Raw genomic sequence first — 13,586 nt, forward strand, 5'->3', positions numbered from 1 at the left:
GACATTCTTAATGCTTGTTTGATATTCTGTGTGAACACGTTTGTTTGAATATTTTGAAATATAAATATTATTATTGATACTCTCATGTACTCACTACACTGATAGAAAACATTTTTGAGAGTTAAACTACTTAGACCACACTGCTCTTACATTATTAAATCATCTATGGTGCATGTGATATTGTGCGCATTTGTGGTACAAATTTGCTTTACGTGAAAGCACTCATACATTGTACCTTTTGATTGTATATTTGAGAGATTCTAGGCGTAGCCTGAGGGGGCGGTAATCCAGCCCGGTAAGGATTGGTAAAGGTTGAGATCAGCCCTGTTCTAATTGATCTGATTAAGGTTGAGGTCAGTCCCGTGATAATTTGACCTGGTTTGTATAGGTGCCGCTCCACTCGTTCAAGTGAGCAAGTTAGTGTGATAATCCTTGTGCTGGTTAGCCAAGGCGGGGACGTAGGCAGTTGGCCGAACCTCGATAACATATCTGTGTGTCACCCTTTATTTACTGCTTTCTAGTGCTTGTTCGATTAATTAAACTGCTTCATTTAATTTCTGATATATTTATATTATTCGCATTAGATTGACCATAGGGTTGTGAACATACTACTGTTAGGAAGAATACCTAGGGGTTAAACTTTATAAATACCAATTCACCCCCCCTCTTGGGATCACGGTAAAGCTAATACTATCTGATGAGCACTGCTTATGAGACCCCACATACCCACTTGATGAGCATAGCTCATGGGGCCAAAAAAGAACTAGCTTAACAAAGGCTAGTTGGCAGAAAGCCGATCGGATAAAGGCATGATGTTGAATCAAAAGTTGGCCTTAGAGCATTTTCACAGGCTCGGATTAGGTCGTGTTTGGAAACAATCGACTTGGAATGGGCTGAATAGGAAAGCATTCGGCTTGGGTTAGGGTGAATAAGGATGCAATCGGTTCAAATGGAGTCGAACAACCAGCTTAGATAGGGCCGAATAGGAAATCATTTGGCTAAGATTGAGCCAAACTTTGAGAGAACCAGCTCGAAGGGAGCTAAAAGGGGGGCAACTGATACACCCAAAATTAATAGGCACATTCATGAGGACTACGATTATAAAATCATCATCAATACCCCTACATAACTAATATATCAAAATTCAATAGGCATATTCATGAAGGATTACGATTATCAAACCACTGTTAACTCCCTCGTGTAAATGCCCTTAAATCATCCATAAGCCTTCTCCATAATTGTCAATATGCCCACAAATACTAAGTTAAAGAAAGACATTCCTCCATCATTATAAAAAGGGTACTCCGAGAGGAGGTAAACCTCTTATTCTCACCCATTCTCTTTTACTGTTGCAATTTATACCTCCCATAGTCCCTAATTTCGGTATCGAAGTGATCTCTCAAAGTACACTCAAGGTCCTTTAAACCTTTCTTGTTTGAATTCTTACGAGTGATCGCAAGATCCATCTACGTACACGATTCATTTTTTGGCAGCAACAATTATCTTTGTCATACATACTTCCAAGTTTCGAAGTACCGTAATTTTCTTATCTAAAATTCCTCTAATTATATAAAATATTTTAAAATTTAGCATAAAATTAAAATTTTTGAATCTCTTAAAACCATCTATCATTATTTAAATTTTATTTTAATTTTTTTCCATTTTGTTACCATTAATGCATGGAGTATTATTGAAAGCAACAATGAATATAAAATTGTATGAAAAAAATAAGAACATTCAACAATCCATTCAACATATTTAATGCTTATAAGAACATTCAACATTGTCAACATATTTGAGCATTATGCATTTTAAATTTATTTATTTTTAATAATATTAAATTTATTTTAAATCTAAATGATTAGAGAGTAACTCTTTTATATTAGAAAAAAAAATTAATTCTTTTTCCTACTTGATTTAAAAGATAAAATAGTTAAAAACATTACTAAATAAATATACAAAGAATTGCTTAGAGGTTTTTCTTCGAAAGCATATATTTTGAATGGATTAAAATAAAATTCAACAAGATTTTGTAATGTAGCTTATTCAAATTTACGCAAAATCAAATTGAGAGCTCAAATACCAAGTTTCCAAGCATGAAATAAAAATTTATACAATATTAAAAGATAGAAATATATTATTAACTTAAAAATAAATAGCAATAATTTGAAAATAAAATTATTTTTATATTGGGTAAAAAAAAAATGATTTGCTTTGACTTTTCAAAACAAATTGTTAATTTTCTTAAAGCTAAAAATTACATTAGTTGTAAATTTTTAAAAATAAAAAATGATTTAGAAGTCAAAGTACATGTTACCATATTATTTTCGTTAATTTTTCAAAGCTATAAAGCTACCCTATTAGTTTGCTATTTGGCGTAGCACAATTTAACAGAACATATATGATAATGAAAAAAATTCTCTTTGCACCCTTTTCCCCATAATTTTTTTATTTTTATTTTGTAAGTTTACCTTTAAAAAATATACATTATGAAAATCCACCAAACCTAATCTCCCCCCCTACCTCATATAATTATGCCACACTTGTATATGCATCACAGCCTCTCTCTCTCTCTCTCTCTCTCTCTCTCTCTCTCTCTCTCTACTTTTTATTTTTAAATTTGTACTACAAAAAATTACAAAATAAAAAAAATATATTTCATTTTTATTGGAATTAAATAACTAAAATGTGCACAAATTTTACCATTAAAAAGGCACAATATATATTATATTTTTCTTTTGTCTTTTCCATGTCAAATATTATTTAAAACAAAATTAAATATAATTAAAAATTTGATTCACTAATTTATCATATATTTAATTGTTTTCCTTAAATAGTGAATTTTTTAATATTTAAAGAGAGACAATCCACATGGCCCACACAACGTACATCAATCGCATTTAATGCAGCTAAGGCTAGGCCAAAAAAATGAGCAGGAAAGCAAGTTTATATATATGTAAATAAAGATAAAAAAAAAAAAAACTCAATTAAGGAAAAAGATCCCTTTCACATTATACCATATCAGCAGTACAGCGCCTGAAAATATAGGATGTGGGCATGTAAAACAAAGCTAAAACCAGCCATTGCCACAGCCTTTCCCAAAAATATGAACAAATCCACCACCGCCACATCTTCCCCATCGCCTAAATGGTAAAATACATCTTACATAATTTATATTAAAAACAAATTCCAAAAGAAAATTACATGACTTTCCAAGACTCCAGGGTCGGAAAGCTCCCGAAACCGTCAAAATCCAAGGCCGCGGCGGCGGCGGCGCCACCGTCAATCACCACAGCCGGCTCGAAAGAGAGCGGTGACTGCGAAGTTGCTGCCGGACTCAACACCTGGTGATGGTGGTGGTGGTGGTCCAGCAAAAACGCCGACGTGTCGAGCGTGGGTAGGTACCCCTGCAGCCGGTTACCTAGTCGCTGCGGCTCCGGCTTCAGAACTGGCGGCACTGGTAGCTGCCCGTTGCTGAACCTCACCCCGGTCACCTGCTGCACCATCTGCCGGAAGTTCGCGGGGTCTGCCGTGATGAAGGTGGTGTGGGTCCGCTTGGTGGCGCGCGACTTGCGCTTCGCGATCTTCCCGGAGGTCGCGCAGGCGATGGCGCCGCCGGGGACCCGGCGTTTCGGCGCCGTTTCGGGGTCTGAGCCCGAAACGCCGGAGACGGTCGGCGTCTGCGTTTCGGGCTTGAGGTCGAAGAAGGAAGACAAGTTGTTCGAGGCCATGGGTAACGGCTCCGGCACGCCGGAGAGAGATTTCTGGAGAGCTTTTGTGAGGGTTTCGGTGTCGCGAGCGAAGGCGTCAGAAAACCACGAATCGGCGAACGGAAGCCGAGGAATCCACGGCTCGAGGCTAGCCAAGTTCTCAGAGGACGCCATTTGCAAGCTACGCCTTCTCTGTTTTGGATATGTTCTTTTATTTTCAACAATTGGGGGTTAGGAAGAGAGGATTCGTCTCGGAGAATCGCTGAATCTTCAGTGCATTTTGAGAATTCAAGCACCCAATTCCTTTTTGGTGCAATAAACAGGAGAGGATTCAAGATAAGAAGGGCTTTTGACCTGGGAAGAAGCAGAGCGTGCAAAAAAGCAGAGAAGAAAAACGAAGCAAAACTCAGAAACGACCGCAGTTGAACTGAGGTCAGTGATGAAGTCAACACAACGAAGCTCGGAGAACCGATCAGATTTTAAAACCCAGGAATTCCGAGCTGAGGATGCGGGAAGCAGAAGAAAAAGAAGAGTGGACCGAAAAGCAAACTAAACTAGCAGAGAATCCACAAACAGAGAGAGAAAGAACACAGAACAAAAACGACGACGAAGACCAGAATCAGAACAAAATCTTCATACTCGCCCAGCAAGTAAGGGAAGGAAGGAGGGGGGGGAGGAGGAGGAGGAGAAGGAAGAAGGAAATGAGAAAGAAATGAGAGAGGGGTAGAAGGAATAAATAGGGCGGTGGCGATGGGGAGGAAGCGCGTTCATCGGGACACGCGTCAGCTATAGTGTACGGATGCTAACCATGGTTTATGGTATTTGACTGTTGGTTGTGGTAAGCGGTTTGTGCTTGTTCGCTTGTTTGGTTTATTTAAAATTAAGAAATTGTATAATTGTATTTTGTAGATTGGTAAAGTTGAGTACACAGTAGAGGCGCAGGAGGGAGTTTGACGGTCAAGCCGCGTCATATCAGATCCTCCTGCCCTAAACCCCAATCTATAGACGCGTATACTGCCGTCTCACCCGCAGATAGGAGTGCCAGTTTTGGCGCTTTTGTTTAGTCCCCCCCTCCTCTGCCGTTACTCTCATTATTATATTCCATTTTTTAACATACATAATTATTTACAAAATACTCCTAATGTTACAAGATGTTATTTTGCTGCTTTCTTTTAAATTTAAAAAAAAAATGATATTCATAATATTTCATTTTCATATTCGACTGATACTTGTTTGATGAAACACATTTTTCACTATTGCTTGATGTGATGGGAATTTCAATTTAAAGGTGCTCGATAGACGAGCTAGTTTGGTGTCGTGGCTACTTAAAAGACACCGGATAATCTAGCAATTTTTTTTTTTTTTTTTGTTGTGATATGCCATTTGAGACTCTTGATAAAAACTCATTGGACGTATCAACGAGTTTTGATTGAGTTGAAGTCGTTCTCTCATTCCCTCTATAGATACATAAACAAGCAGCAACGCAGACGAGCAATAGTAGCAATTAGAGGCTTTCCAAAGGAGCAGTAGGTGACTATTGCGAGCATAGGTCTTCCAACAATGAATACCACTACCGATTAGGAGCGCAAAAATGGTTGAAACCCGACGGATGACCCGTGACCCGCCTGTTTAAATCGGGTTTGAGTTTAATACAAGCTAATCCGCTTATAAACGGGTCAGTTCAAACCCGAGCCATCTATTAAACGAGTTAGGCGGGTTCGGGTCAAGTCACCCGCCAAGTGACTCGTTTATAACCCGTGTCGCGATGTCCTGAAAGGAGTCTCGGGAAGCGAATAAATAAAGCGAGTTATTTTTGAAAATTTTGAATTTGGAGTCGTCACTATCCTATTTTTCATTGGTGCGGTTAGAACATATAATTATTACTCATTTATTTGGTCACTAGACTAAACTTAAGCCAAGAAGCTAGTAGTCTCGGTCTGTGTATACCAGGATTGGGATCAGGAGTTTGGTAATGTGAGGGGAAAGTATTCACACCCCTTACATACCCATTCTATGAATGACACCTAATTAATTAAGAATTATCCCTAAATTGAATTTAATAACCTTTAAATTTACTCATTTTAAAATAAACGAACAAATAAATGAATAAATTTATAAAATTAATAGGATATAAGAAAAACAGGATGCGACTTAGGAATTTCTAATAAGACCTCTTAAAGAGGGGATCATGTTAGAAAAACTCCCCTCAGATCCGATACGGGTGAGGTTTAAAAATACCTCATTACCTTTTTTTAAAATCATAAGGAAACACCCCCCCTTCAAAAATCAAGAAAATATCTTTTAAAAACATTCCCCAAATATTTTTTTTTTCAATTTTTGTAGAAATTTTTTGAGTACTTTTGACATTTTTTTCAAAATTTCTAGGCTTTTTCAAAGAGCTTTATTTAATTTTTTTCCAAGTCACAATAACTCAAAATATTTTTATGAATTTTTTTCTATTTTTCTGATTTTTTTTGTGATTTTTCTAACATTTTTCTTAATTTAAAAATTAAATAAATAACATATATAAATAAAATAAACAATAACCAGTTTGAGCCGGGTCAACCGGTTCGAGGGGAGTGTGAGGTAGCAAGGGGAGCCACGTGTCAGCCTCAGACACTGACATGGGGCTATATATATATATATATATACTTTATTATATTTTTTATTTTTTGGTCTTTGTTGACTTTTTTGATTACTATCTCATTTTTTATAAAAAAAAAAATATAAGGTATTTAATGTTTGACGAGTTTGTGTGCATGATCAATTGAAAATATCATACGACACACAGTGAGTTGAAGTATATAAAGACCTAGAAGATTTATTTGTTGTAATTTTATATTTTGTTTAATTCGGGTCTATAATAGTAAAGTAGGAATGGTCTTTAATAATTGATGTGCATCATGCATGTAGGAACTGATAAACTCAAGACCATAGAGTGACCTTAGGGAGGTCGACCGAAGTCAGGTTTTTGGGACTAAATCAAAAGACCTAAGGTCCTTGCACATATACATGAGATAGTCCCCAAAATTACATATATTATCAGGAGAATTAATTGGTTTAAGACTAGACTTATAGGGTAAGATCAGTGAGGCTTCGAGTGACCAAACCATTGCGTTCAAAACACTTCGGGCAACCGAACCTTTGATTAGTCAAAATGTTGACTTAGTTTCGGGTGACCGAACCAAAATGACCGTAGCGTCCCTGGTCAACCGAACCATAATTCTGACTTTTCCCACCAACTCGGCAAGCCGAACTTCACGTTCAAAAATGTCTCAGGCTACCGAACTCAAGACCAAGCGACCGAACCTCGGACATAATGAAAATCTCCTTAGTTTAGCAAATCGACCCTTTTCTCAGGCACCTGAATGTTTAAAAAGCACTTTTCTTCATGTTTCTGTTTGGACACCCGAATCTCTCGGGTTGCTTTATTTTTACTACTATAATTAAGGTTAATTGGAGTTAAAATTCAAATTAAACATTTCTAATATTTCTCATTGTATCCCAACAGTTACTTTTTGAGTCCCACCTATATGTATCATTTCATTTGACTCAATTAAGGTGAGATTAAGAAAAAGTGTTTAGGGAATTTCCTTTCAAAATTTTATACCCTTTTTGACATACACTTTGCATTCCAAGCACACATTTTCAAATACTCTCTTTCATATTTACTAGCAAACATCATTTTTGAAATAGAGAGTGTATTTCATTTGTTTTCTTCTCTTGCAAATTAATTGCAAGATTGAAGGGAGTTGTTTGTGGTCATAGCATACAACTTTACACATCATTCTCTTAGCAAATACTCTCTTATACTCAAACATTTTTGAAAATCCTTTTCGAGAGTTCTTGCTTGTTTGATAATTCCTATAGTATTTAATATATAAATATTTGATTTGGAAGATCTTGATTTTACCTTGTTAGTCTTGGCATTTATATTGCAAGACTTGAAAGCTTGCACTCTCTATTTGATAAATCTTTGGCAAGCATAAACCCTAAGTGTCTATTGTGATTTATTTGATAAAATATTTGCTTGATACTTGACTAGGGTTTTTTAGGTATCTTGAATATTCACTTGGTGAATACTTTATCTTGAATTAAATTTTCAAGATCTGACTTAAGCTTATATTCATATCATAGTTGAGTGTTATTACACACATATTTGCACTGAGCTTATAGTTCTCATCATCTTGGTGTGCATTTATTATACTGTGCTGAATTATGGTACATATATGCTTATATAGAAGCACTTTATTTGTACGTCAAAGTTTGAGCTGATTAGTTATATTCGAGGCGTGGGCCTGAAAAGGGAGATAAGCCTTATTGAATAGTCTCGAATTGGCTTTGAACCAGTTAGGAAATTTAGGTGCACCATCCTGGTAAGGTGTAGTTGTAGGTTGAGGTCAGCCTCGTTAATTGACCTAGTTAACCGGTGCCGCTTTACCCGTTAAGTGAGCATTAGTGGAATCCTTGGGCTTGCGAGCTAGAGGCGGGGACGTAGGCACAGTTGGCCAAACCCCAATATCATATCGTGTGTGCACTATTTATATTTCCACAATTTATTTACTGCACATGAATGTTATATTTAATATATGGTGAATGGTGCACATGATTTAATTTCCGCATATCATTATTTGCGCAATTGGTGTATGATTAGAAAGACCTTAGGTTGTGTTATACTGTTATCTAATTTAACCTATGAAGAAAGTTTAAATTTCCAATTGACCCCTCCTCTTGGGAATACACCAAAGTTAATAGTCTTATTTATTTATTTATTTTTGAAAAGTGAGGGTGACGTCATGCTGATGTCACCCCTGCCACATGTCACCCGTTGGGTGGCCTGTACTGATGGACATGGATCATTGACGTGGTGTGATCAGGACCATCCGAAGAAAACACAGATCAGATGGTCATGGTTGAGTCACGTTGCTCCTTGAACACCCGAACCAGATTATGCCATGTGTCACTGATCGGTGGTGACACGTGGCCATTAAACCCTATATATAAAAACTCATTTTTTTTCCATCATTTTTTCCTCCTCCTCTCTCTCTTCTCCCAAACTCTCTTTTCTCTCCCTTTCCTTCTCTCCCTTTTTAATTCTCATATCTCTCGCTCTATCACTATTCTCTCTTCCTCTCTTTTGGTTCCCATATCCCTCGCTCCATCTCTTTGTTTCTCTTTCTCTCCCTATCTTTTTGGTTCCCAGATCCCTCGCTTGATCTCTCTAGTCCTCTTTCTCGTCTCTCAAAACTCTCTTCACTCTCCCTTTTCTCACCTATTTCGGTTCCCCTAATCACTTAGAGACATTTTTCCCCTTTGGTGATGGCCCTATCCCTAAGATCCACGAAGGATCAAGCCTATGTATGGGTGGTTTTCCCTTCCTATTTGTATGCTGTTAATATCCCCTCCCCATTTCTCCTTTATTTTTGTTGTTGGTATTTTGTTCGATGCAAAAAGGAGTTCAAGACATGATCCTTAACAGATAAGTATCCTCTTTTGATTTGGGGTTTGAATGTGTGTGTGTGGATTTGTGATTGTGCTAATTTGTGTATGGATTGGTGTTTGTGTGCTGATTTTTTGTACGGATTCATGTTTGTGTGTGGGTTTCTATTCAGACTGGTGTTCGCGTGCTGATTTGGGTTGGGTTTACTATTCTGAGATGAATGGGGTTCAAGGCGAGTCAACTCACTCGAAACCAAGTGGGTTAGGTTTGAGTTGACTCGGGTGAGTCAACCCAGTGAGTGTGTTTGATTGACCATTCGACAAATGGGTATGATTTTGGGCTTAATGTTTTTTAAAGGTAAGTGGATCGTGGGTATTTCCTAAAAAAATGGGCTGGGTGTTTTAAAAGGTGGGCTAATGGGTAATTCCAAAAATGGCCCAGCTGTTTTTAAAAAGGAGTGAGCCTTTGAGTTTTTCCTAAAAAAAATGGGTTGGGTGTTTTAAAAGGTGGGCTAGTGGGTAATTCCAAAAATGTGCCAGTTGTTTTTAAAAAGAGTGGGTTGTGGGCTCGGGTTTGTTTTCATAATAGTTGGGTCGGGGTTGTTTTAAAAAGAATGAATGGGCCTCTGGGTATTTTTTTAAAAGGAGTGGGATGTAGGCCCAAGTTGTTTTTAAAATGGTTGGGCCGGCGGTGTTTTAAAAAGAGTGGGTCGTGGGCTCGGGTTTGTTTTCAGTTGAGCTTGGAGTCTGGTTTCAGTTTGGGAGTGGGCCTTTGGGTTTTCATGGGTCTATGGGCCTTGATCTTGTTGAATTTTTTAGTCTAATCCCGTTTTGATTATACAAACCACTCGTATCTTATGTGTGCATTCAGTATGTGAATAGGTTTACATTTCAGCACGGACATAAGATACTGGAAAATGAAAGTCATGAGGCACAAAAAGCTCATATCATAGACTTGACATATTCCATGAGGACAAAAGAGCAAAGAAGAAGAAGAAGACATATATGTTCTTAAATTGTAATTGCATTTATGTTTTGGTCTTTAATAATGCATATTATGCATGATGTGGATGAAAGCTCAGATGACCGTAGACATACCTTAGGGGACCCAATCATTAATCAAAAACCTTTTTCATAAAAGTTGAAATCGTACAAAGTTTTTGAAATAACTTAAGGGTCAAAAATAGGGCCAAACTCAGGTCTTATAAAGACCTCGGTCAACCAACCCTCTTAGACTTAAAATGTCTTAGTTGACAGACCACCTTATCCGACCGACCTATTATCAAAGCCTTAAGGCCAGCCAACTGACCTTCATATTTGGCCAGTTTTCTTAAGCTCGGCCGACCGGCCATTTCAATTTAAAAGGCCTTCAGCTGACCAACCTTCAAGGGTCAACCAACCAGACCTCGACTCGGCAAACTATTTTTCGCGGTTTGGAAAATCGCCTAAGGTCAGCTGACCAAGCCCTTCAAAACTTTGAATTTTTTGCTTGGGTCAGCTGACCAGTGAAGCCCAAGGTCGACCGAACCTTTTAGGTCAGCCAATTTTTTTAGCACTTAAACGTCATTAATTTGTTATTAAACAAATTGGAAAATGCCTAATAGGTCCCAAACGGTCATATTTTTCCCTGACTCTTTAAATAGCCCCTCATTACTCATTTTTTAATTAATGATTAGATTGAATATCCTTTATTTTTTTTTTCTGTTTTATTCATTTATACTCTCCTACACTTATTATTTTGAAAATTTTTTCAAGAGAGGATTCATTTGGGCATACATTTTTCATATAAAAAATCATTTACTCTTATTCACTCATTATTTTTTTTTAAAATCATTTCTTGAGAGTATCACTAATGTTTCTCCACATGTTCTTTATTGATAGATATTTTTGGAGAAACCTTATTTAACTTGTGAATCTTTTTGCATCTCCATTGCAAGATCCATAAGCTCATCTTGTTTTTATTGAAAATATTTTTGTGAGCAAAAATCAAATTTCTCCTTGCATCATTTATTGCTAATTTTTTTTTTGGGAGAAATCACTAATTTTTTTTTTTGAATCTTTGAGCATTTATCTTCATATACATTTTTACCGTAAGATCATTTTTCTCATCATTTGCAAAATGGGTTTGAGAGCAAAACCCTAGGTTCTCCTACATTATTATTGAAAAATATTTTTGGGAGAAAAGTTTTTTTGGGGTTAAATCTTTGAAGTATTCATCATAAATAAATATTATTGTGAAAAATACCCTTACTTTACTGAGCATATTTCACATCATACTAGAGTGCATTCATAGCTTCAATTTGTACATTTATGCTTTTGTAGAAGCACTTTGTTTGTATGAAAAATATTGAATATCTTTGTATTCCAGGCATGGCCTGAAGAGGGAGACTCGCCTTGTAAGGAGTCTCGGTTTGGCTCGAACCCAGTTAGGTGAGCTAGGAGGTGCACCATCCTGTAAAGTGTGTACGACTTGATTCGCCCGAAAAGTGAACCGAGGTGTTTTTGCCTTGTAAGGAGAACTTGTTGTGGCTCAGCCCTGTAAGGAGAGTTGTACGTGGTGTCACTTCACCTCGATTAAGAGAGCATTTAGTGGAATTCTTAGGTTGCTAACCCAAGGCGTTCGTAAGCTAGTTTGGCCGAACCTCGATAACAATAACTGTGTCATTCTCTTTCCCTATACTCTTTACATTCCACACTTGTATGCTTTTGATTAAATTGTTGTGAATGTATTATTTGTTTTATTTATCAGCATACATTAATATTTGTGGGAACTGAGATTGCTTAGAAAGACCCTAGGTTGCGTAATTCTGGTTTTGGATTTTGAAATAACACATACCTGACCTAGGAATATTTTTTAATACCCAATTCGCCCTCCTCTTAGGAATACACCATTCACATCAATTGGTATTAGAGCCTCGTTGCAAAAAATTTAACCGCTTGTGTTAAATATCGTAATGGCTTTTATTGGTGTATCCTTATTCGGTGAGGGACAGTCAGTTACTAGGCCTCCATTATTTTGTGGTGTTGATTACACCGCCTGGAAATTAAGAATGAGCATATTTATAAAATCAATGGATTAGAGGGCTAGGTAATTGATTGTCAAAGGAAATTGGGGCGCTAATAAATGAAAATGATTTTAGGTTGATTAATTGCAATGCCATGGATATTTTATATTGTGCTTTAGAGTCTAATATTTTTCATGAGATCATGGCTTGCTCTAACACTAAGGAAATATGGGTAGAGCTCGAAAATAAATATGGAGAGACCTAGGAGAAAGAGATCGCCACTCTAAAAGCTCCAAGCTCAAATGATTTGGTAGTGGCAAATCATGGACAAGTAGCATTTGCAGACAGTGAGGTATATGATCCTCACTTAATTTCTATTGATGACTCTTATAGTGAATGCTGTTATATATCATGTGCTGACTCTTATGCGATATATCTTGTGATGAATCATCTGATAGCTCATGTGTTATTTCCGATAATAATCCATGTAGTGATTCATATGATAATTATTGTGATAAATTCTGTAATGAATCACATGTTGAATTCAATGATGCTAGCATGCTTCCTTATAATAAAAAGGAAAATGCCTTAATTGAAATGCATAAACTTCTAGGTACGATATCTAAGAAGAAAAAGTGTTTGAAAAATGAGAATAAAAAGGTGGCAAAAGAATTAAAATTATTAAAATAATATCATGCCACTATAGAGAAGAAGAAGATTAAAAAAATATTGAAAATTATTTGCTTGGAGAGAGAAAGGGGAGATGATCTAGGAAGTACAACAAAAGTAAAAAAGGAGAGAATAATCATGATAAACCCTTAGGAGTTAAAAGGAATATTTCTTTCAAAAAAGGTCCGTTTTTAAAATCTCATAGTCATTTTTATGCTTCCTCAAACAAAAATAGAACAAATAAGCATAATTAGTCACACACATACATAACTTGCTTATACTGCAAAAGGAAGGGGCACATTAAACATAATTGTCCATCTAAAGATGCCTGAGGCATGGATAAGGAGGTGATGTGGATAATTAGGAAAGCTAACCCTGTAGGACCTAAGGAAAAATGGATTCAAATTGAAATTACCTAACTAGTTAATCTTTTCTTAGTCCCTAGGTTTAGGGGTAGTGATGACCAAAAGGCTTGGGAAGTGGTGTGTGCTTAAAATGAAAAATCTTAGCATATGTATTCGCTATACACTATCATTATACTAAGAATCTTACAAGAAAGAAAAGCCAATGTGAAAACTCAAATAATATATCCAATCTGAACTTAATGCATATGTAAGAACCTGACCTGTGAGATATGGAATAGTAAATAAGAAAAGGGTAAAACAGTAATTTGAGCAGGCTTCGTCGACGAAACCAGTGTTTTCATCAACGAAGGCCCTTATATTGTTCGATGATGAAATGTAGAGGTTCATCGACGAGGAGA

General features: G+C 36.6%; 1 protein-coding gene across 1 annotated transcript; it reads right to left on the bottom strand.

Moving 5' to 3' along the window:
- Positions 1–2,987: 2,987 nt before the first annotated feature.
- LOC131160609 (calmodulin-binding protein 25-like) lies at positions 2,988–4,422 on the bottom strand. The gene has a single exon (XM_058116442.1). The coding sequence runs from the start codon at positions 3,882–3,884 to the stop codon at positions 3,201–3,203; it is 684 nt and encodes a 227-aa protein (XP_057972425.1). The 5' UTR covers positions 3,885–4,422; the 3' UTR covers positions 2,988–3,200.
- Positions 4,423–13,586: the final 9,164 nt, after the last annotated feature.

The sequence above is a fragment of the Malania oleifera genome, chromosome 7 (genome assembly GCF_029873635.1).
Source record: "Malania oleifera isolate guangnan ecotype guangnan chromosome 7, ASM2987363v1, whole genome shotgun sequence".
Lineage (NCBI taxonomy): Eukaryota > Viridiplantae > Streptophyta > Magnoliopsida > Santalales > Ximeniaceae > Malania > Malania oleifera.